The following is a 24,719-nucleotide window of genomic DNA, read 5'->3' on the forward strand; positions in this document are numbered from 1 at the left end:
ACATTGGCCACCTCACCCTCCAGGCGAATTCAGGTCTAAAACCAATGTTGCCATTTGAACATGGTAATCAGTGACACCTGCGCTCAGTACTACTCGGGCTCCACATGAAAAACAGGAAAACATTTGCTTGCCAACATTGTTATGGAGCGAGACGGGGAAGAGTAAGAGTTTTTAGAGACCAACATCAGATCTTAGTATTTGTTGTTACTCTCTCTGTTGAATTCACCCAAGTAAAACATCCAGGTAACAAGTTTTCTGCTCGGGGAAACAGAGCGGAGCCACTGGATGTGGTTCCTTGGCCTTTTTTTTTTTTCCCTTCTAATTTTGAAAAGCTTTTACCGGTAATTTACCCAGAATTCATTGAGCTAGTTTGTCTTAAGATGGTGAACAACGAACCAGCTTCATGTAACAGATGAATTCAGATGTCTATCTTAAGTCTTGCTGTTTTTTCTTAACCACACAGTCAAAGTCGGTCTTTGTGTATGATCATGCGTATATCTCTTTGTTTTCATCTTCCCTCTGCTACATTCAGCTTTTATTTGGACACAAAAAAAGTCTGCACATGGACAAAAACAAAACAAAACACATAAGTAAAATGTGACTCACCTTCTGTAGGCTGGTCGGGTTGAGTTGCGTTTTATCAATGATCTTTATTGCAACCTGTGAGAAAACAATAGGAGGAGGAATGAACAACAATAATCTCACAGAGACGAGTTAATTCAACTCATTCAGTTACTCCAGACAACATCAAAACAGGAACAGAACAAAAACAAAACACAACAGGTGTGTTGTCTTCATTCCTGGCTTCTGCACTGACATGGTTTCACTATAGAGGTCAGTTTTATTAACTTTCTACTAAAATGACTATTTGTATGTTTTCTCAGTGTTTCTCTTGGAGCAGGTGGTGGTGCTTGTTGCTATTACAGCAAGACAAGAGGTTATAACGGGCCTTCTGAGCAGCACAAAGTCTTCAAGAGGATACAGTGAGTTGCTAAGAGAGGAAACAGACCGGGACTAGCTGGTCAGCATACTGACGTCGTCAGTGGGATAAATGATAGAGAAAAGAGCCAACACTGGTGTTTCTGTCCATCTCTAGAAACAGCTCCAGGTGAGTTAAGTTATGATGCTGAACTCACATTTCTTATAGACTGATAAGTAAACCACTGTTACTGCTAACATTAGCCATGGAGCAGTAGCAAAACTTATTTTCTGAAGTGAGTGGTTTGATCTTTAAAATGTCACAATGCACTGGAAAATGTGAAGGATAATTTCCTGTAGCAAGTGACAACGTCCTGGTCTTGACAACCACCGGTCTAAAACCAGATATATTCATACTGGATACACAAAGACAAAGAACAAAACCTACAGACGTTCAAACTAAAAGCTCAAATTTACAAAAACCGTGGTGGTGATCAATTTTTTAATTAATGAATTACCTAACTAATTGTACCAATCAGTTCTAATTGAATTTGTTATGAACTACTTCAGTTTCCAAACTGTATAATATCGAGTCCGATTGGTGACCTACATTAACCATGCATCACAAAAAGATACATTTTTAGTATTTACATGAGCAAGATCCCTTATTCAGAGCTAAATAAGAAAAAGATGCAAATCAAACCACACTGCGGTGAGGACAAACAATGTTTTGGAGTAAAAACACGAGATGAAACCCACCGAACAGACCAACAAGGCTTCAAAAGAGGCTTAACAACATGTGGCGACCTGGTCTTAGACTGCGTCAAACTAACACCGTAAACCACCGATATATGACTGTCTCCTGCTTTATGAGGGAGGAACACAACAGCTCTCACATGATCGAGCCAGCGGCGGGCACATGAACTTTCTACTGAGTCTGATGGAGTTATCGACCCTGCTGATGTAGGTCAGGTTTTTTACAAGAAGAAAGACTGCAGTGTATTTAAACACGCAGGCGTACACCTACACAGAAGAAAAGCATGACTGTCTCTGCTCAAGGGTTTAAGGCTGTGGCTGTGCTGTGAGATGAGACCATAGGAACTCCATATTTGGGCAAAGCCCCTTTGCTCTCTCCTGCTCTGGCTCCCAAAACTGTTTGTACACGTCTTCTCTTTTTCTTCAGCCTCATCAGTCACAACACACGTCCCTTCATTTACGCCCCACAGTTGTGAACGTGAACGTCTCCTACCCTCTTGTTTCTTTAGACTCACCTCTCTGCCGGTCAGTATGTGCCGTGCCAGTTTGACCTTGGCGAAGTTGCCCTTGCCGATGGTTTTCAATAGCCGGTAGTTTCCGATGTGCGGCTGCTCATCTGAACACAAGGCAATGGAGTTACGACATCGGGCGCCGAGCGAGCGGCTTGACCAGCCGGTACCCTTCTCTGAGCGGCTGGCTGACAGGGAGGTATGCTGAGGAGAGAGAGAGAGAGAGACATGAACCGTCAGACTGATTTAACACTGTGCATGTCATTTTGACTAAACACAGTTAGCCATTCAATACCTGACAACGTACTGCAGCTGGTCGTTGTACTGTAAATTTACTATGTTTAATTAAACTTTCTCCTTTATTGAAATACAGCTGGTTCAACGGGACATGAAACAAATGTGAAAAGAGCGAGAAGAGAAGAGCTGCCCTCATTTCAAACCTGAATAGGAAAAACATTATCAAGGCCTTTATCCTGAAGTGAACAAACAGGCTTTTGAGTCTACAGACTTACTGGGTTGTGTGGAAAACTAACCAAGACTTTGAAAGTTCATGTTCTTATTTTTGCTGTTATCAAACATCATCTGTATCACATCTGAATTCATTAGTCATTCAACATAAAAACTATTCTGATCATTTAATAGCAGCCTAGTCTAGAGATCATCTTGCCCTGGGGTCAATACTAAATCACTGACAGGTCACAGCTAGTATGACCTCATGCAAGACTGTCTTTTGAATTGTGTCTCTTTTTTTTCAATTGAATCAAATTAAAATATTCATTGACAGCCTTGGTAAACACCTGCCAAAGTGATGAAGAACACACACACACATAGACAAAAACACATTTTTCCACAATGATAGATTCATTTTGGGAAATAACCTTTAGTTGTAGCCCTAAACTACGTCAGAATTAATTAGCATTCAACAATTAAATAAAGGAGAGGTACGCCCTCCAGACTAGCTCCCATTACATACTCATACAACAACATCAGTGCGACAAACTGTGACCTTGACTCTGGTCCTGCAGTCATGTGACTGCAGCTCGGTACCAGACACCCAAAGATGAAAAGCGAGGGTAACCAGGCCACCTACGGATCTCATCTGACCCCTCACCGTCGGCATTCCTCACATTCATGTGTGGCAGTGAGGTCGGTGGAGGCAGACACGTGTTGCTGTGGCTGGACGATGTGAGGCGGTAACTCTAACTGCTAACACACATGAGAGGCTTTGATTTCAAACTAACACAATCTGGAGTGTCAAAGTTTTGCCTGTGACTCACTGTCTCCTCAAAACTCAGAGGTTATCAGGTCCAAAATAGCAGGATTATAGGAACAAATATTACAAATGGTCTGAAATTACAAATAACAAACTTCCACTTGACTTCATATTCACAATCACAGTTTTCCCAGAGGTGCTACTTTTCACTGAGCTTCTAAAAACTCAAAGGGATGGAGTAACGGCAGTCATGAGTGCCCATGAGAATTTGCATAATGTCATAAAATGATTTAATTAAGGTAGAAAGGATATCATTATCCTATGGTCCTGTTATAATTCATTGCACTGCTGAAATTAACCTCAGTAGCAGTAGAATTACGGTACTTCATGCTACTGAAATGGATATTATGTAATCACAGCATCAGTGATTGAACATGTATATTAACATTGCATGAATTATCAATGCACATCCACAAGATAAGGTGATCAAAATAATTGATTGAGAAGGATTTTGTGTGAAATGCGCATGTGCATTTATTTACACATTTGTACTTCATTTGTTAATTTTTTCATTGAAGCCTCGACTTTCCCCAAAAAATCAGTGTACTGAGACTCCAGTGTGACCCTATCTAAACCTTTTAGATCAAGCAAGGTCTGCGGTCTCGCTGCATAAACATCAAACTCTAATCCCCCTCCCCATCTGCTCTCTTCTGAGCACTGAGCGGAAACAAAAATCCAGCCTGAACTTTTCATCTGGAGTAGAGATGACATGAGGAACACGGGAATACGAAGGAGCAGGAAGCATCAGAGTCTCACAGACAGACCTCAGCTCCTGTCTTCAGGCCTCGCCACAATGAAAACAAACACAAACAGTACGAACAGCCTTATTTTGAATGTGTTTTTTAATCATCATGTTGGCCGACTTCCGCCCACTGTCACAGGATAAGACAGAAAAATGACAGAGCTGTTGCAGTCTGTGTTGTTCACGGCAACAGTGACTGATGAATGATCCATATTTTCAACAACTCACACTCATTAGCGAGTGGGATCAACCTGACAGTTTTAACAGGTGCAATCACACCTTCAGTTTGTTTTCTCTGGTCAAATCCGTCACAGCAATGTCAATATCATTTGCGTCTGTAGATTTGTGTCATTTGGACTCGGACAGCCTCATTAGAAGTGTACAACAGTGTAACAGGTACCTGCCTGCACTCGGAGATGCATAGAGGGCTCTTTAGTTGCTCTGAACTGAGATGCACTGGCATCGTCAACAAATGAGACAACACCTGAAATCTGTCCAATAAGGCAGTTCTGAAATGTCAGTGAAAAGAGAAACCGTAAATAAACTAAAATCATATTAACATGACAATGAGATTTCAAACCCAGCCTCTGATCTTTAACCCAGTCAGCCAGTGAGTAAACGAAGCCAGGGTGGGTTACAAGTGTCACAGATCTTTCTACAGTACAATGAGCCATTATTAACATTTGATTTTTCTCTCTCTCTCTCTATTCTGAGAGACAATGTTTATTTATCTGTTGTCAGTTTTTGATGGTCTTGTGGTGTTTTTGTTTGATTTTACTTTACTGTGTTGCCATGAGGAAGCTGCTAAACTGATAATTGATGTTCTATTCATACAGATTATTAGACCGTTTAGGTTAAGATAGATATTATTCAGAGGAAAGGCAGTAACACACACAGTAGTCTGATAAAACCACATCCCCTTGAGATGCACGTAGTGTGATGAGCACTGTGGCGAGATGATCACAGTGTCCGATTGGAAAGTGCACAAACACACAAAGCTTTAATATCAATAACTCTGTCTGATATACGATGAATGCTGTTTTGAAACCAGAATTGAAACACGCAGAGCAAAAAAAAGTGAAGTACACATTTAAAAAGCACTCGTGTAGATTAAAGTCAACTAACGAGCAGCAAAAAAGCCGCACTCACACGAGACTCCTGATGTCCTCCACCATGAACCCTCTTTTTTCCTTGAGACCCCGCCCCCTTCCTAAACCTCCAACCTCATCCCATCCACTTGATCCTCCTCTTCCCGTCCCTCCCATCCATCCATTCAGCAGGAAAACATCTGACAGGCTATCACCTTCCGAGTCCTGGCTCCTTTCCCAGCATCCATCGGGACTCTGTGTGCCAGAATCAGCCGTCCTTTCCTTTATCGATCCCATCATATTTACTAACCTCTTCTTCACTCTCTTCCTCTCTTACTAAAATGCATAGACATTTGTGCGTGGCCATACTCTTGTCGTTTTCTTGTGTGATACAGAATCAATCTCTGTGGGGAGTGAGTGCCCATTACAGCTGTTAAAAAAGTTTCCCCGTGAATATGAGTCGAGATCAAGTTCCACTAAACAGATTAAACCATCAGTGAGTGTTATCAAGCGCAGACACATGTCCTTACAAAGCCTGCAACATCTGCAGCCACACATATTGTGTTACAAGCACTTAGAGCCATGTCTGAGTCATTACAGAGTCCATTCCCTCTGAAAACGAACTCTCTCCAAATATGATTCATGTGATGACTGTAACATAAATCAGTACATCAGGAAACAACCTTAACATATGATGGTGACTACATGCATCAGGTATTGAGCATCCAACCATCTGAGCTTGAAACAGAAACAAATAATCGGGAACAAAAACTGAAAAACCCGTGTGCAGCAATAAGACCATGAACTAACCACTGGAGTTGCTTGTTTCTAAGACATCAGGAGGAAACATTAAACAGATTACAGAGGCGCTACAGAGGAGCTTGGTTCTACCACCACCCAGCAGAATATCTTCCTTGTCCAATTTATTTCCCCCACCTTCAATTTTCACCCCCCCCCCCCCATTTGCTCACCCCATTTTCTTATTCCCCTGGCTCATCCCATCCCCCAGACAAATCAATTTGCCTCCCTTCCCCTCCATTCTCCTCTTCGTGCCTGGGCCCGCCCTCTCTTTTGTCTCGCGCCACTATCTTCATTTTCAGCGACCTCACATCAATTTGAGCTTCATACAGCCCCCCACCCCCCCAGCCCCCCACCCCTCACCACCATACACGCTCACCCAACCCCCCCAAGCCTCACAGATCCCCTCCCCCCGTCTCCACACAGCCCATTCAAGGAGTGCAGTCCATCGACTCACCCACTTCTTCTGATTACCGTGCACTTTCATTCAAGAGGAGGCCTGTGAGGAAGATACTGTGTGTGTGTGTGTGTGTGTGTGTGTGTGTGTGTGTGTGTGTGTGTGTGTGTGTGTGTGTGTGTGTGTGTGTGTGTGTGTGTGTGTGTGTGTGGTTGCTGGGGCGAAGTGTGAGAGGTCTCATTCGTCAGCAGACTGGGGCAAGCAAAAATATTTGGCTGGAAAGTCGGGGTGTAAAGCCCCCCCTCCCCCAAATCATTATACATGTAGGCCTGACATTTGGTATAGAAGATAGATGGAGGGCTAGCGGATGATTAGGTGTGTGTGTGTGTGTGTGTGTCTGTGAAACTGCGTGTTGGACCGCGAGGGGTGTGAGGGGTGGGGTGTGTGTGTGTGCGTTGTGGTCTTTCGCTATGTAATTTGCACATTCAGCAAACAAGCTGCACCTTGTCCTTGCAAACTGAAAGCAATCCAATTCTCTGTGACGATGCCCCACATCTGACAACATGTCCTGCTCTGCTGTCCTCTACTCTTCGCTCTCTGCTGCCAGTGAAGTGAAGCAGGTTAAATATATCCAATATTATATCTCATGTTATTAATCTCAGTGTAAAGTTGGCATTGGCTGCCATTTCTTCTCCCTATCTTCTTAAAGACCCCCTAAACCAAAAATGCCCTTTTTAAAATTATTAACATGTCAATTTAGTGTGTGGGCTCTGCTACAAGGCATTTCAGGAGCAAAGTCGCTAATCCACGCCATAACTGAGCATTTTAGACTTGAAAATTCAGATTCAAAACCAGAGTCTGTAATACCTGGATTCAATTTTTCAAATTGGAGTCAGTTTTCATGCTCACGAAACTAACAACCAATCCCGTTGAATTTGTTTTGCTTGTGTTTTGACTTCACTTTCCCCCGCCCCGTTAACGTGCACCGCCTTTACTTTAACACGGTGGCGATGGGTGGGCGCGAGTCGAGTCATGATTCATTTGCATACTCATGAATATTCATAAAATCTGGAGTTTTTTTCAATGAGGGAGAAATAGTAGACCTATTTTTAGCCTATTTGGGAGCTTTTTTTAAACAACATTTTTGTGGGAAAGCAATTTTAAAATAGTCATAGCAGAGCATTTTTACAAATTTTAAAATGCCTCTTTAGGGGGACTTTAATATTTTGTAATTTAGTTACATCTACTAGCTGTCTTAAAAAGTCCTAATGAAATTTAATTCCAGTGATTTTTGATGGTCGTGTTTGGTCCCTCTGTTTTGGCTGCCTCTGTCGGTCTGTTCCAGGAAATTGATGGATGTTGCTGTGAACATGTCGGGGACGCAGCCCACCTGAGCCCACATCGTCTCCTTCAGCCTGCTGACCCACACTGTCCTTTTGTTTTGCATTTTGTTTCACACTCACACGCCCTATTGATGTAAAACTACTGAATTATGAAATCTTATTTGACTATGCTGATGATGACAGGGGTCGAAGTCAGAGTCAAATTTTAGTGTATGTGTGCTGAGTTTTATGATGGGCCATTAACAGCATGAACCTTTTTTATAAAAATCCATCTAGTTACTTACTTACTATACTGTTGCCAAGCGAGCTCTTTTCATTGATAAAAACCAAAAATATTAAAAGGCTTTCTTTTTTAATTTAAGTGATTGTGTGGTAGATATGTACTAAATTATGTACAGAGACAATTAAAATGGGTCAGCTCATAACACAGTCTTCATTCAGTTCGTCAGATTCAAATCAGCAGCAACAAAAACTTAACTCATCACCAGCAACGGTTAAAAACTGGGACTAACAGCCTCTTGTTGTGTCCACATGTCTTGCAGGGTGTTGGTCATGATCATGCTTCGGCAAAAACAGACAAAGACTGTGTCTGTCCTTCTATTGATTTAGATATTTCTGATAAAATGAGTCAGTTAAGTTTTCCTCCCAAATAAGAGCCCTAAATAAAAAGAACAGGGGCCTTTCATGTTGCTCTTGTTTCACAAATAAGCAAAAGAAAAAGAAATCGAGGTAAACATTTAAGATTAAAAAAGCTGTTGTATGCAGAGTTATCTGTATTTTTCAAACGTTCAACACATTTATCAGACGTGAAGTGAGAAAAGTTCCCCTGAGGGACATGGCAGAGATATCATGAGGTCAAGCTACAAATCATGAGAAGCAAGTCTACATTTCCACATCCTCCTTAGTATAAAAGAATAAGTGTTAGCTGAAATATGTGGCGGCATCGCAGTGGCATGCACGTTTGCATATCCGACATTCCATCAGCTGCTCTGCAGCACAGCAGCTATCTGCCATCTGAGCCGCGCTGTGTGGGCACACAGCTGATTAAAACCCCATACAAATGAATGAATGGAAAACTCTCGTGAATCTTATGATACTGTTCTTCTGCTGCGTGCCTGATTCAAATGCACTTCCTTTTTATTCAGTGATTCCAACATTCGATTTTATGAACCTATGATAATTTCAATTTACCAATTTGAGCCAGCCTTGTCATCTTAGCTTTCTTTTATCTCGTTACATGCATAAATATTTAAGATACAGGAATATCTTATCTAAGTAATTTTATGAGCTGTTCTATATATTGATATTACTGCTGGAGGAGTGGCTGCCGACTGCTGCGTCAAGGGAGTGACGAACACAAACATGTTTCCCAACAATGGACCACGCCCTGAGGGTGGTGCCCTGCTCCTGCTCCTGCTGCTGCTGCTGCTGCTGCGGCCTGGATGCACTCTAGGTCTGAGTGAGTGTGTGTGTGTTGTTGGTAGGGAGGTATTGAGTAAAGACAGGATGTATGACGTTGGTCCCCAGCAGAGGAGTGGCGTAACATCTGTTGACACACACACACACACAGGCTCACAGTGTGTGTCCAGTTTCCTCTTCCTCTCTAGCTGCTGTGGCTCTCGGCCTTGTGGCCTCAGTCTGATGTGTCACTGGCCCTGACTGACACACACACACACACACACACACACACACACACACACTCACTCCTCCTCTATCACACAGCAGCAGACACCCTGTCTCTACAACACCACAGAACACAACAGAGAGATAACACGGTTCAAAATGAAACAAAAGACGAGTTATCCTTGTGGCTCATTTGACTAAATTACATAAGATGCAGCTTTGATGTCATGAGTTCAGCTCACGTCAGTGCTGCTTCTTCTTCTATAGCCTGTGGTCACAATCTCTATTGTCCTGTTAGCAAAAAAACAAAAACAAGACGGAAAAGAGTGTTTCAAGCATTGTGAGACCGAGATGTAGCCAGTGATATCGTGCTTTACAGGAAGATCAGGTCCCACAGCAGTAGTTAAAGCACAGATAAAGGTCTAATTTGGTGTTAATGATGCAATATGTGGAGGCAAAAGTTAAAGTGGTCAAATCAAAAGGCTCACACATGTAGGTATGTGGGGGGAAAAAAGCTAAATGTCTTTTTACTGACAATGCTGCTGCACATAATGGCCTATAATTACATTTTTCTGAAAGTCTAAACCACTGGTTCACAGTGGATAGACGGCTCACTGCGGGGTAGACTGGCTGCTCTGATCACTCTCTGCTGTCGAGCAGCAAAACGAATAAAAAACATCCTGTTTATAAGTGAACAGACCCCGCACAGTACACATTTGACAATTTTGCTTAAATAACAATTGCTCTATAATAACTCAGGGTCTCCCTCATGCATCAGGAGAGAGTGTGTGTGTGTGTCAAATACAGCAGGAAGTTACATGAACTTCGCCTGCGTCACTTCCTCTCCTGCAGATATGCTATGTGACAGTGGTGACAGTGATGACAGCGAGTCGTGTCACATGTGCTGCAACCCTCAGCGTGTGTTTCCTGGCGCAGGCCTCATGAGGAAGACGGAGCTGCCAGAAAAACATGTCAGTGGCCGTGACAGACGAGCTGTGTGATACTGCAGAGGCCTCACTTCGCCTTTGACCATCATGTGCTCTGGCTTCTTCACAAAGCATGAAAGTATTTCCTTCCAGTTAATACATTTGTTCGGGGAAGAAAACTGCCAACTGGTCATTAGTCACTGAGCTTAATGTTTATGTAATGTAAACATCTTGCAGGAAAAAGTCCTGGTTATTAGCTGTACTTAGTGAATTTGATAAATCAGTCTGATTAGAGAAATTTGGATTGAAAATATAAAGCTGCGTAATGGATCTACAGGACGTTAATACTCAGCACCATTCACTGGGACAGATACCATCAGAAACCTGATGATGGTGAACCCTGCTGTAAATCACAAGCACTCAGCCTGATTGATATTATTTCAATATTGATTACTAGCCATCTACTGCAGCCAAACCACCAATGTGACATGCAAACCTTATGCAAACCTCCCAGCCCTGGTGCAACAACACTAGCAGCAGTGCTACCACCATCATTAATAAACCAGTTTGGTTAACTTTCATCACAAGACATAACCATTAGCAGGGTATATAGAGGTGTTTTTTCTTTCCATGACTAATTCTGCAGCACTGTTCTCCTGGAAGAGGTGGCAGAGGAAATTCAATAAGAGAAGAGGAGTGTGTTGAACAGATGAAGGTCACATTGGACCGCAATGAGTGTGAGTTTAAGAATAATTAACAGTGGAAAGGCTGCTAATAGAATCAGCTTTTCTTTTAAAGGAGGTGTAAATGAGATATAATAGCGCAAAAGCTACACACTGAAATGAACAGTTTTACACTGTGAGTAATGGCAAGAGCCTCCAGCTTTTATTTAAATGACCAAAAATTAAACTAACATTTCTTCTTCTAGGCCACATCATCTGTTTTTTACGAGAAATATCTTTAAATAAAACAATGCGGCAGCTGATGGACGTTCCTCAGCTCCTGCCAGAGTCATTCAAACTCGTACTAATAACCATTAGCCAGACTGTGAGTCAGACCAGTTCCGCTGCGAGTTTTCTCTCGCTGGCTTCTGCAGTATATTTCCCCAAGGCAGACTAAATTGTGTTTTTCTCACTCACAGCTCAATCTTGTTCCTCTGTTCTATGAGCCAGATACAGTAACCAGTGCTAAAGGTGCATTCAAAAACGGCCTCATCGTACTCCATCATTCATTACGCTGGTGAGTTTATCTGACGTTGCTTTGGAAGTGGTTCTTTGGACCCAGGATTCAGGATGCTGGCTCTGAAACACAAACTATCTGTTGGTGTGATGGTGATTTCCAGGGTCAGAGTTTGAGGTCGGCTTTTTCCAAGACATTAGCAAAATCCCTGTTCACTGCGATTTTTAGGGTTTAATTCATCATCAAAGGAACTTATGGACAATAATCATGACTCGTGGATACAAATGACCTTATCTTTTGTGTAAATCATGATGCACAATACATAACAACAAAAAAATCATAACCAGGATCATTTTGATGTGCATTTAGGGCAAAACTAAAACTATCATCATTATCTTTACTTCAGCTCACCAACACAGTGAGTCACATCTCAATATTATTCACAACATAAGCCAGATGGTGCAAGGCTGAGGACGACGACTACCACCAGACATTGTGGGTTAAAAGCGGCCTCCCTCCTCCAGTCTGACATTATCTGGCCCCAGTATGCAAAGTGTAACTGGATTCCTCAGTCTTGACAGCGCACAACTCCTAACACACACAAACACACACACACACATACACACACACACACACACACACAGATGCTTTCTGTTGGCCTCTGGAGATCTGCCACATTACTCAGCATATCATTCACTGCATGGGCTGTGATGAGCAGGGCAGGCTGAGGAAGGGTCAGATTTATTCTGTTTGGATCAACAGCAGCAGATTAAAGTTGCAGCTGAGTCACTGCTTGGCTCCACCACAGTGTCTCTGGCTGTCGCTGCACAGACCGACTCTCCTTTTCTGCGCCGATCTGTTCGCCAAACCCTGTGTCACTGCACGGCACGCTCTCTCAGATGCATTTTTCAGTCAAAAGAGACACAATTTTCCTAGTTACACCCAACGCATTTAGGAAAAACCCTAGCTCATTACAACCTGGACATTATTCTTTAAGCGCTGGCCATAATATCTTCTGGTAGTACCATATCTTAGTACCTAGGATAAAATCTAAGAATACAGCCGGTAAGACAAGCAGTCAGATGATCACCCAGGTTGGAAACAATCACCACCGCCTGAGTTTACCTACAGAATAAAGGACATGAAACTGGAAGTACATCATGATAATACAACCTCACTGCAGTAGAGCTGTGTGCAAGTAACATTTTATAAATTCCAGATTTGACTGACTTGATGACGTTTGTTTGAAACCAATGTGATCATCTGACTGTGTGTTTCGCCCTGTCAGACGTAGTTTTAGCAACGTCACTGCTGAGTCAGTATTGTTACTGGTAGCCAAAACTACGTAAAACGAAGTCGTCTGAAACCAACTTTGCTCTTTAAAATCATTACTCTATCCAAGCCAAGCCCATTGTTCAGTGTATTTGATGTACACACAACCTCTCATTAATGTCACTGCATAATATATGTTTAGAAACTTCTACCCCCCTCCGCTCTCTGTCACTGAAAGATGGCAACATATCTACATAACATTTCACAATATTTCCACATGCCTGAAAACCATGGGGGTTGTCAACAATCGTTTTTGCTAATATGATCTCAATGAAATGTGATGGCTGGTTTGGCTTCAAAGATCCTGAATGAAACAAGGAATTTCCATGTTTGAGATCTTTAGTTGCAATCAAAAATGTGTTTATTTATGTGGTTTTAAACAAAAAAACACACATAGTTCAGTTGTTGGTATGTTTCTTTAAGATTGCCGTCAGCAGCAGGAAACTATTAGACCTCAGTGTTAGAGGAAGTCACAACAACACTGCAGTCGACAGCACATACCATACCATACATTACCCAGGCAAAACTGTCCCAAGAAAAGTCTATTGAGCCCTGAAGGGAAGCTCAAATGGGAAACTTGTGCCAGTGTTGCAAAAATGACCCTGTCTCAGGTTTTGTGTTTCTGCTGACCTCAGTTTAAAGACACTATTGTTGAGCTCCAGTCACACTCACAGCAGCCATGGACACAAGCAGTGGCAGCTTTCTCTGATGCAACCATCCCTCTGGTTAATAACACACCAAGACATTGTGAGGTGCATTTTTTATATAACAAACAAATTATTTTTTGAGCTGCTGCCAAATCATCAACCATCATGTTTGTCCAAGTGAACATTCGTACCATTCACCTGAATGGGACAGTGTCCACCCATTGCTGTCGCCAGGACAAAAATGAAACATAGATACTGTATAATTGTGTCACTGTTATCTATGTGACTGGAATTCAAAACAATGAGTGGCATGAATGTAAATAAAATGACGTCACATGGAGGTTAACAGTTTGCGAAGCTGACAACAAACTGACAAGACTGAGTCTCAGTACAGAAACAAACCTACTGAAGAGAACATGAGGAGCAGATAAACTGAGGACAGCAAGTCGACACCTGAGAGGCCCACAGCACAGAAGCCTCATTACACAATGAACACAACAGACCAACTGTGTGCTGTCTGTGTGTGTGTGTGTGTGTGTGTGTGTGTGTGTGTGTGTGTGTGTGTGTGTGTGTGTGTGTGTGTGTGTGTGTGTGTGTGTGTGTGTGTGTGTGTGTGTGTGTGTGTGTGTGTGTGCGTTGACAGAGGCTCTGTGTCACTCTCCAGAAAACACCACCTGTTCAGCGCTGGTCGCCGACTTCCCACTCAACCAGAGTTATACAACAGCTGGCAGAAAACAATTTGTGTTGACAAAAGCTTTTTATAGTTATTTGGATTATGTGACTTTAATTAATAGGTGTTTAAGTCAAGCATTTAGATACGATACGACCTCTTTAACCCGACACTGACACAGGGCTCCAACCTTTTCAACCTTCATAAATCCGGTCTTGATTTCCATTGTTCCATCTGGCGCTATGCTAACAGATATGGAGCACAGGCTCAAAGTTACATCATTTGAAATCAGAGGGGAGAAAATGTGTCATCCTATAATAAGTAAGCTGAATAAAAACAGGGTTTTGACATGAATCTGCATAATTTTCTGTTCATACATTTGTTGGACAATCACTCAGTGCCTAATTCTAAATAAATCCCTTTTTTCCATTGCCAAAATGGCCATAATCCCATAGCGTTGGGGGAAAAAAAATACTATTTGTTGATTTTGAATGTTTATGCCATCTTCAATAATGCCTGCTACTCTTCCCCAGCTGATTTCAAAATAAGAAGTCAACAACAACAACAATACTCCCACTTCACTACACCCAGTGGTCTGCCATAAAACATCTTCAGACGAACAGCAAGTAAAACTCATCAGAAACTAACGGCTCACAGTAGAGTGCACACCTCCACCAAGGCCAAACAATCCTGCACATGTCTGGGAGATCCACATTATTATTACAGAGCACATGAGCAGAGAGTTTTTACGCAAGGATGTAAACATGAAATAGATGATAATGTAAAAAAAAAAAAAGCATTATCTGCTGGTTACCGTATCTTTAGGAAAGTTCATTAAAAAAATATCCTGCTCATGCTCTCTGGCCCATGCCTCCATCAGGTTTGGCGCTAAGTGGTTCAATACTTTTAGCTGATTAGCAAACAAACAAACAAACAAACAAACAAACAGATAAAAGTGAAAATGTGAGCTCACTGCCAGAGGTAATAATGGGCTGTACACGTGAAGTAACTCAACAACTTCATTCAAACTCTCCCAGGAAGAAGACGCCTCACAGATTTTGAACTGTGATGCATGAAACACATCGAAGCAGGAATGAATCTGATTCGACAGTCGCAGCAAATTTCCCTTCAAAACCAGCCACTGACGTGCTCTTGAGCAAGGCGTTTACAGGAAAGTGAGTTAATCCATTAATCTCTTTTCAGAGCACTGCCCTGCTTTACATTCACTCTCTCATACTCTGAATCCACCACAGTTTGCCACCCGGCGGCAGGTATCACTAGTAAACCTGGGAGCTCAGCAGCTGACTCATGGGCACCTTGGCAGGAGCTGTTCAGCCTGCACAGATGGTCACGTTCCCAGCTTAGGCCTGACATTTCCCCTGTGACTGGTCCCACTTCTGTAACCTTTGAGCTACTGTTTCACTCACAACCCCCAAAAAACATTTCAGTCAGGTTCAACAGGCGAGTGTACAAAAACTACACAGATTGAAGCATTGTGGCAAATAATAGGTCACACGCCCGATATAAACCCACCTAATTTTATACCGATCATACATGGCTCAGTTGGCCTCTGCAGACCAGATGATTAGAGGCCTGGAGCTGTTTACAACTGTATCTGGAGTGTTTCTAGGAGGAACAAATGCCACCGGGGGCATCGGAGGTGAGTGCCAAATTTTGTTTAACAAGTCTGAACTAATGAATCATGTCCAGGGAACAGAAAAGCCCTGTTCTGCCCTGCAGTGGCACACTGACAGAGATGTTCGTTAGTTTTTTTTGTTTTTTTATTGTATGAACACCGCTGTGCGTGTGCGCACAAGAAATCGTCCACACCTACCATGTGATTTCCTTTGCTCTCTCAATCAACAGACAAAACCTCAAGATTAGCCCCAAGCAAAATAATGAACCCATTCCCAAAGTACAACAACAGACAGCCAACATATGTATACGGTACCTGTTTGTTGTACTTCACTGCCATACACTTCAGTATCACAGTGCTCGACTCTAACCTACTCTAGATAGCTGCAATCCTAAAACAAAGCAATGATGCAACACTGTAATTTTGAACGATCCCTTTGTACGCTTTCATACTGCTACAGAGACAGAAGTTACAACTTCTGTAAATCTTGCATTAGAACATCTTGTTTCATTCTGTTCAAAATAACAAAACAACCCGCTTGAGTTGTGGTCACTGCAGTCACTGATTGGACTGTGTGCAGCCACCTTGCCAATATCTACCTATAGCCTGCATGTCAGGAACCCGAGGGAACATTGTAGCAACCGCAGACAGTCTGTATGCAAGGTGTTAATTATAGCTACAGAAAATAACATTTTCTCTAAGAGTCTCTCCTGCAGACCGTGAATGAAGATGGACGTAGCCCCAGTGTTGTCACCCACAGGTCTTTGGCAGAACCTGACTCCGCCCCCTAACTCGGGGAGTGTATGAGGCAGAGACTTCGACGCATGCTGGTTTGTGGTAGGCAATACTCTCACCCACCTGTCACACCCTAAGGAACACACTATATTGTGCAACTATTGACCAACTGACTCACCTTTGGAGCCAGACTCTAGTGGTCATTAGAGAAGCTGCAGCTTTTGCATTTACGTGTTGGAGGTGGTACATCTTTTACTTGTGGGTAACAGTAACAGATATGAACCCCCTCGGTGGTGTAAAGGACTATGGTTTCCAAAGGATGGTGAATATAAGGAAGCATAACGAAGTTATATAACAGAATCCCGCAAACATTTTTTTTGCTGATATCGGTAAATGTTAATTACTTTGCTCAGACTGCACAAACACTAGGATGTTGGATGTTACAGGGAGTGAAATGCAAATGCAGATCCCACTTGATTGCATAAAAAAGAAAACTTTTCTTACTCAGATTTAATACATATTCTGGCGTATTCTCTCTTCATTGACAGTTTCTCTAAAATTAGCCTAAAGGTCCAGTGTGTAAAATGGGGGGAACACCGTGATATCTAGGCTAACGTTCAGATTCTAGATTGCAGCACTCACTCGCTCGCACTCACCCCTCCCGTCGGCAAAGTGACGGTGGCCTCCGAGGACAAAAAGAAAACGCGTTTACCATGACTGGGACGACTGGGAGTTCAGGAGCATGGAGCGATGGGGTGGAGATCTAATTGTTGATTAATTTATGAACTGGCTGGCTGGATTATCCGTTCAGGCTGCCGTACAAACATGGTGGCACAAGATGGCGACACCCTCTAAAGCAAGACCCATGCTATATGTATATAAGAATAATTATAAAGCTACGAAAAACAACAAATTTTATTTTATAGTGCTTATACATTTACACATATATATTCAGATTCAGATTTTGCCAATAAACCTTACCAATTATTACACACTGGACCTTTAAAAAGAGTCTGTGTCGACTGCTTTCCTGCCATCTGTGGCAAAGCAGCTCACATCTGAACCACTGTCGCCAGACTGTGTGTTGTTGTTGTTTTGGCCTGACTTTAAACGTTTTGGGGTCAATGTCTGTCCATCTTTGGTCTAATAGGGATTTATAACATTTGTTGTAAAGTTTTTTATTGCACTTAATGTAATGAGTTGTCAACCTGTCTCTGCTCTGCTCCATTTGTGAGGAGAGGGGGTTACGATACTCGCAACAGAAAGCACCATTGAATCTGAGAGCAAAGACAGTAGAGAACTACATCTGAGTACGACCATCCACTGAAACCTGAAAAAGGTTTTGATTTTCAACATCAGGATAAAGAAAATGTATAGGAAAGCTAAAAATAGTTTTCAAAATTTGACAACTTTGGAAATGTATCTCACAGTGATATTAAAGCTACACATAGTACAGTACATCTCCATTTTGAAATTAGCACAAGCAGCTAGGCTATGTCAGAATCAAATCAAGATTATTGTTAGTTTCTTGCCAAATAACTTTTATTTAACGGCTCTAAAGCTTAATGAAGAAGAGGGATAAGACCACAGTCTACGAACAATGAGAATGGTTCCTGGATCAACTAATGGCAGCCACACTTCAAATCAGCAGTGAGTATCTTTATTACATTATCGCTTCTACTAATGAAAGTGCAAATGCTGGGTGCACGCAGCAACATGAACACGGTTGTGTGTTGATGTCAAGTCAGGTTAACTGTCATCACAACTAAGATATACAGTTACAGTGTACAGCAGAGACCAAACAAGGCCTGGTGCAACACAGACAGGTAAAAAAAAAAATTTTAAATACTGATACACAGAAAAAGAAGAGTTCCCGCACACTAAGCCAACTTGCAGAATTTTATTATGCAACGTTTCGGTACTAGACCTTTCTCAAGCAAATGTTTGCGCCACCACAGGAAGCCATCTTAAATAGGAGTGGCTGTGTGACACAAACCAATCACTTTCCCACACGTCTGGATGTGGGGAATTCAAATATTCAATCTCAACATATAAACAATAGAAACAGCATCAATATACAAAGGTAAAGAACAATGAATATACAATAAATATTAGACTGCCGTGACTGGATACATTAGGTCCTAATGGAAGGTAATAGCAAATGATCACAGTCAGAAACGATAAATACGACAGATACAATAATAAAATAGAAGACAGAGGAACTTGCAATAAAAAGTGTGCAAGGATACAATAGAAATCTGAAAAAGTCTAAACAAATCATGCAGGGTCTACCTACATATGTAAATGAGCACAAGACCAGAGGTCATATAGGTTCATAAGTCTGGTGATGTGGACATAAACATACGTGGCTGCATCTTCTATAGCTGGACAAAACCCCACCAATAGACATAAAAAATGTTAACAATAGCAATGTTAACATGAAAAATGTGAAGTCTAAGGGATCACAAAAAAAACAGGTGAACAACATTTCATCACTAAGGGATCATAGGAAACAGGTAAACAACAGTTCATCATTAAGTCCCTTAGGTGCCAGTGTTTGGAGGGTGTCGATCCAGAACGCTTCTCTCTGCTTTAATAATTTGTCATGGTCACCTCCCCTGGGTGGTAAGGTGACCTGCTCAATGCCACAGAACCGTAAGGAGGAGATGTCATGATGGGAATTATTGAAGTGTATGGCTATGGGATAGTTCGGGTCATTTCTGCGTATACTGCTTTTATGTTCACTCATTCTTTGTTTGAGTTTTCTTGTGGTTTTCCCAACATAAGCCAGACCACACGGACAACGTATCATATATATCACGTGGGTGGACGCACACGTGATAACACTATTGATTGAAAATTTTTTGCCCGTGTGGGGATGGGAAAACTGATTGGTCTTGTAAGTGTTGTTACACTGTGCGCAGTTACCACAGCGATAATTGCCATTAGGAAGCGGTTGGAGAAGTGTCTGGGTGAGTCGACTGGATCGAACATTTTTATCAAAATTGGCACGAACTAAATGATCCCTTAAATTTCTCCCTTTTTTATTTACAAACAGAGGAGGATCTTTAAAAGTGGATGCCAATTCCGGGTCGAACTTGAGGATATGCCAATGTTTCTTAAAACAGGCTTTGATGGCAGTGGAATGTCTAGAATGTTGCGTGATACATGTAACAGAAAACTTTTTTTGTTTTTTTACACTCTTTTTGAGTAAATCAGAGCGTGCCTGAGAAGTGGATGTGCGAAGATTTTTGCTTTTTCTAAATACTGATACACAACATAGAACGCAGATTGGGTCAGAGAAGACGTCTGCATGAACAGACGGAGGCTCTCCTGCTTAAGAACAAAACCATGATACAACATCTCACTATATGGAGGCCAGTGTTGTGATAACATACGGCAAGAGACACGCTGATCACACACACAGCCCTGCACCGTCCATATACAGGTGTTCACCTTTTGAAGATAGTCTGTGTGAGAGCTAATGACAGTGCGTGTGAGCCTGCCTGGCTGAAATGGACTAGAACGGGCGAGGAAGGGGGGGGGTATATGGAGGACCCCCTGCTGTTGCCATGGTGAGGTTGCTAACAAGAGTGGCTTGTGCTTGAATGAGTACAGCAATCACTGTGCTGCCCAGTTTTACAGCCAAATAGTTCCTTCCTAGCGCTGCTTTTAGAAAAGACGCCTCCTCTACCAGCCTGTGTGTGCGTCTGTTTTACAGATCATCACAATGACAAGGGACCTAGAACAGTTTTGTTCTGTGAAGATAAAAATCTAAAAAAAAAAAAAAAAAAGAGAGAGAGATAAAAAAAAACTGGGCTGCATCATGAGACGCATCAAAAAACAATGCAATGACTTTGATAATCAGTGTCAAACATGGAGTGGGACTAGAAATGCTGCAATGCATTTTACCTTTTGACCTGCAATTGGATGTTGCACTACGAGGCCACATTGGGATTGAATGGTATACTTGGTCAGCACATGACTGATGAACTAACACAACAGGTTTTAAGAAGGAAGAGAACAGATTATGTTTCTCATAAGGGCTGACGTGGTCGCTGACTAGTGACTACAACAATCATTTCAGTGATCTTGCTTCCGCAGAGAGAGAGAGAGAGAGGAGCTCTTTTCTATGTTAAGACCAGCACTCAACCACTAGCAAACATCAGACAAAGATGGATCTCCATTTAAGCCCTTATAAGACACTGTAATTGCTTTACTGGTTTGCTCAGAGGAAGCTGTTGTGTTATTATCCTTGAAGTTATTGGGGGGCGAAGGGACCCCAAGGAGCCCCGGGAATTATATGGCATCTTCCAGAAACTGCTAAACATTATGCGACCAAACAGATTGTGTTTAAAAATAAATGTTATTTAACACTTAAGTAACTGGAAGGGATATTTTCTATTGCTATGACTGAGCTCCTTTATTTTGATTGTTATATAAAAAAGGGGCTTTACCGAGAAGCAGCATCACTTTATTGAGTCGTACATTTGGGTGTGGTCTGACACAAACTGCCCAAACCAATCAAAATAACTAGAAAAAGGATCATATTTTAAGTGCCTCTGGGTCACAAATAGAGACACAGGCATAAATATCTACCTGTAACTGCAGTGAGTTTGCACTGCCAAAAAAAAAAAAAAAAGGAAAGTCACACAGCAGCTTGTTACGGAGAGGTGGCAGCATCTCTCCAATGGGAATGTTCATAGCAAATAATCCCAGGCAGAGGGACCTCATCCCGAAGGGCTTCATGTATTTTCCCATGTGAGCTGTTCAGAACTTACATGACAGCCTGCGACCAGGATGGAAAACTATATTTCACTCATGACAGTCCCTTCGTTTTGGTCCCACCCCAAATATGGCGTACATTCAAGAGTGAACACTGTGGTGAAAGGTCAACGTGAATGCCAAGGAAAAGCTGCTAATCACTGGATAAAAATTCTGTGACAGTCCCAGTCGCTGGTTTGAGATTTTTTTTTTTTTTTTTGCACAGTATCTAACAAGCAGACACACAGAGCTTGATGCTGTGTGACCACATACCCTTTGAATACCCTTTAAAAATAGAGGGGAAGTATTCTGTGTTTTGTTAGCTGCTGCAAAAGGAAGTAGCTCTTTGTGAGAGCTTCAAAATCCAAAGGGGTTCAGTGATATTTCAGGCAGCTGGCCTGGTGTAAGCTAGGTGCCCTTGACATAAAGGTGGCTATTCTTTCTGCAGCTACACCACCGATGTCTATATGTGGTGAGGGGGATATACGAGATGGTTAACACCCTGACACGCGTCTTTATGAAACACCCCTAGAACAAAAACCTGCACAATGCTTCAGAAATCCAATCAACTCAAAGTCCTGTCTGCCCCCCCCCCCCCCCCAAAAAAAAAAAAGAAAAGAAACCCAGACACTGCCACAGACACAGGAACACATCAGCTGGACCAACCAGGCTAGCCTGACACAGCACATTTTGCAACAGTGGACTGGCCACTGAGCTGCCTGTTACACAGTTTCATTAAGAGCAAAACTGGACAGGTCGGCCAGGGTGGAGGGGGACAGAGAAGGTGAAGAGAAGGAGGTTAGGGTGATGGAGGAGAGATACACTGGCAGAAAGGAGGAGGAGGATTGGGTGCAGGGCAGGCTGGGTGTGGAGAGGGCTGGGTGGCCTTGCATCAGATGCATCAATTATTGATCAGCTGGGGGAAAAGGCTACCATGCACACTGGCTGCTGGCTGGAGGAAGCAGAGGTGACAGTCTAGGTGGATTTTTGCAGGCAACTCATTCATCGATTACATTTTTTTTTGCATATTCATATAATCTACCTAACAACCAGGAGTCTGCACCCAAACCCCCCCACCCCTATACGTCATTTGTCCCCCAGTGTGTCCTCCATCCCACATCCCGGTCAGCCTGTGTGTCCAATTGCAACCCTGTCCCAAATGAGTTAGGGGAGATTAGCGCGTCTGTGTCGCCTTGCCTGATTTTGCAGCTGCTCTTTGCACATGGCAGACAAATCTGGGAACCATTGGAGGGGAGGGGCAGGAGGGGAGGAAGAGGGGGGGTATTATTATTTTCTTCAAAAGCATAATAAGACCTAACTTTGACCCTATCCGTGCTGCTGGATGAGACAAAAAAAAAAGAGATGCCGTGTGTTTTAATCATCTACTTACATGGTCCGGGTTCCGCTCGTTCCCAGGCAGTGCCGTGCGTAAAGACATGTTCGTCCCTGAGTGCGCTCCGCGGTCCAGGAGGGAAAAAATTAAGTAGGCTGTGGGTGTGGGTGTTCACACTGGGTTTTTAAAAATAAAAATAAAAACACCCCCAGATTATCCTGGCTGTCGCTACCACACCAGGGTCCGTGTATCAGGAAAAAAAAAACAGCCTCACTTCTCATACAATCCTCATTGTCACAGTCCGTGAAGGCAGCACAGATCACCAAGACAGTGATCCAGCTTAAAATGATGCGTTTATAAAACAAAACAAAAAACACACAAAGTGGTAAGCTAAGCTAGAGCCACCTCATGTCTGTCTGCTGTTGTTGGTACCAACCCAGTCTGATGTGAGGAAGAAAAAAACAGCCCAGACTGAACCCCCCACTTAGCTTTTCACTTTCCCCCAAATCCCTCCCTGGCGTTATCGTACCATTTCAGGAGACACTGGCTCAGTCGTTCACAAAACAAACCCGATGGTACTTTCAGCTGCATCGTCCTCTGATGGGAAAGTGAGGAAAACACACGGCCACTGTGGCATCTGGTCGGGGTGAGCAGCAGCTCCCTGTGTCCACAGGACCACCACGAGCTCAGTTCAGAGAGAGACAGAGAGGGGGGGAAAAAAGGGGGAGTTTGTGTTTTTCCTCCTATCTGGCTAGCGTGATTTTGCTGGGTGACGAGGGTCACAGCGGCGGCGGCGGCTCCCACGGAGAAAGTGTCGCGAAAAAAACACAGGAGGACCAAGGAGCCGTCTGAGAAAACATGTGAAGGCACCGAGGGGGATGCCCGGCCGGGGCCTTTAGGAAAATAAATCAATGGCAAACTGCGGTTGTACTGAAGAAAGCGGCGGATGTTGCAGCCTTCCCCCCGTCAGTCTCTTCGGGCGGCTCTTCCTCTCCGTCCAGTCCGCCCTTCAGCTCCTCTCGCTCGGCTTAGCTCGGTTTAAAGTGCCGTAGCGGTGAGCAGGAAGTCGCCGGCGTCGGGTGATGAGCGGCGGTGGCGGCGCAGCACGAGGAAAACGATGTCTGCTGCTGCGGCGCCGGGTCGGAAACATATCATTTGTTTGTGTGTGAAGGAGGAGAGAGAAGACGGGATCCCCTCCACCTCCCGAAAAACACCGTGACAAGAGAAAGAGGGAGGAGAGGGACGTCAGCGGTAACGACAGGCAGGGCTGCTGCTGCGTCGGGGCCGCGCAAGCGCACACACGCGCGCTTTTCTCTCTCTCTCTTTCTCTCTCTTGTCGCTCACGCTGCCTTCACGTACACGTCATAAAGCACGTATTTAGAGGTGACTTGATTGAGAACTGAAAGCACATCTAACTGAACAACGACTGACATTTATGTTCGGATAAATAGAAAGAACGGGGTTGTGTTATTATCATCAAACTTGTCTTGAATTTTACTTCCTGGAAAATAACAGTCTGTTTCTTTCTCCCTAAAATATCTTTACCGCCTCCTGGTGGCCAAAACCTAACTGTCCTCCTATTCATCATTATTCATCATAACGATTAACGTTAACAATAGTTAGTAGGTTAATAATAGTGACACATAACAGCAAATTTCCCCAATTATTTAAATCTATCTATCTATCTATCTATCTATCTATCTATCTATCTATCTATCTATCTATCTATCTATCTATCTATCTATCTATCTATCTATCTAACTATCTATCTATCTATCAAAAACTCACAACACAAAGGAAGTGTTTCTGTGGACACTTGACTTGAGAAGTTATGAAGACAAGTACCCACTAGCAATTTTTCTATTCTGTCACACATCCTGTATTAGATTCTTTCATGCACAGCAACTGTTCCTTATCAGGAGGCTCTCTGGGTGTCCCCAGTTATTAGCAGCAGCAGCAGCAGCAGCAGCAGCAGCAGCAGCAGCAGCAAACATTGTGAACAGTCCTCTTCTCTGTACTTGGTTAATTGGTTTTAGGAGCTATTTCCTTC

General features: G+C 42.8%; 1 protein-coding gene across 2 annotated transcripts in view; it reads right to left on the reverse strand.

The window, feature by feature from the left end:
- Positions 1-23,877, reverse strand: part of mark4b (MAP/microtubule affinity-regulating kinase 4b) — a 57,421-nt gene extending 33,544 nt beyond the window's left edge. For both annotated transcript variants that reach the window (XM_083985042.1, XM_083985043.1), the window contains exons 1-3: positions 22,727-23,877; positions 2,190-2,387; positions 607-660 (exon numbers count right to left, since the gene is read on the reverse strand). In XM_083985042.1, coding sequence (XP_083841168.1) covers positions 607-660; positions 2,190-2,387; positions 22,727-22,774 — 300 coding nt within the window. In that variant the 5' untranslated portion in view covers positions 22,775-23,877. The remainder of the gene's footprint in view (positions 1-606; positions 661-2,189; positions 2,388-22,726) is intronic.
- Between the last annotated feature and the right edge of the window lie 842 nt (positions 23,878-24,719).

The sequence above is a fragment of the Trachurus trachurus genome (assembly GCF_905171665.1).
Source record: "Trachurus trachurus genome assembly, chromosome: 13".
Classification (NCBI taxonomy): domain Eukaryota; kingdom Metazoa; phylum Chordata; class Actinopteri; order Carangiformes; family Carangidae; genus Trachurus; species Trachurus trachurus.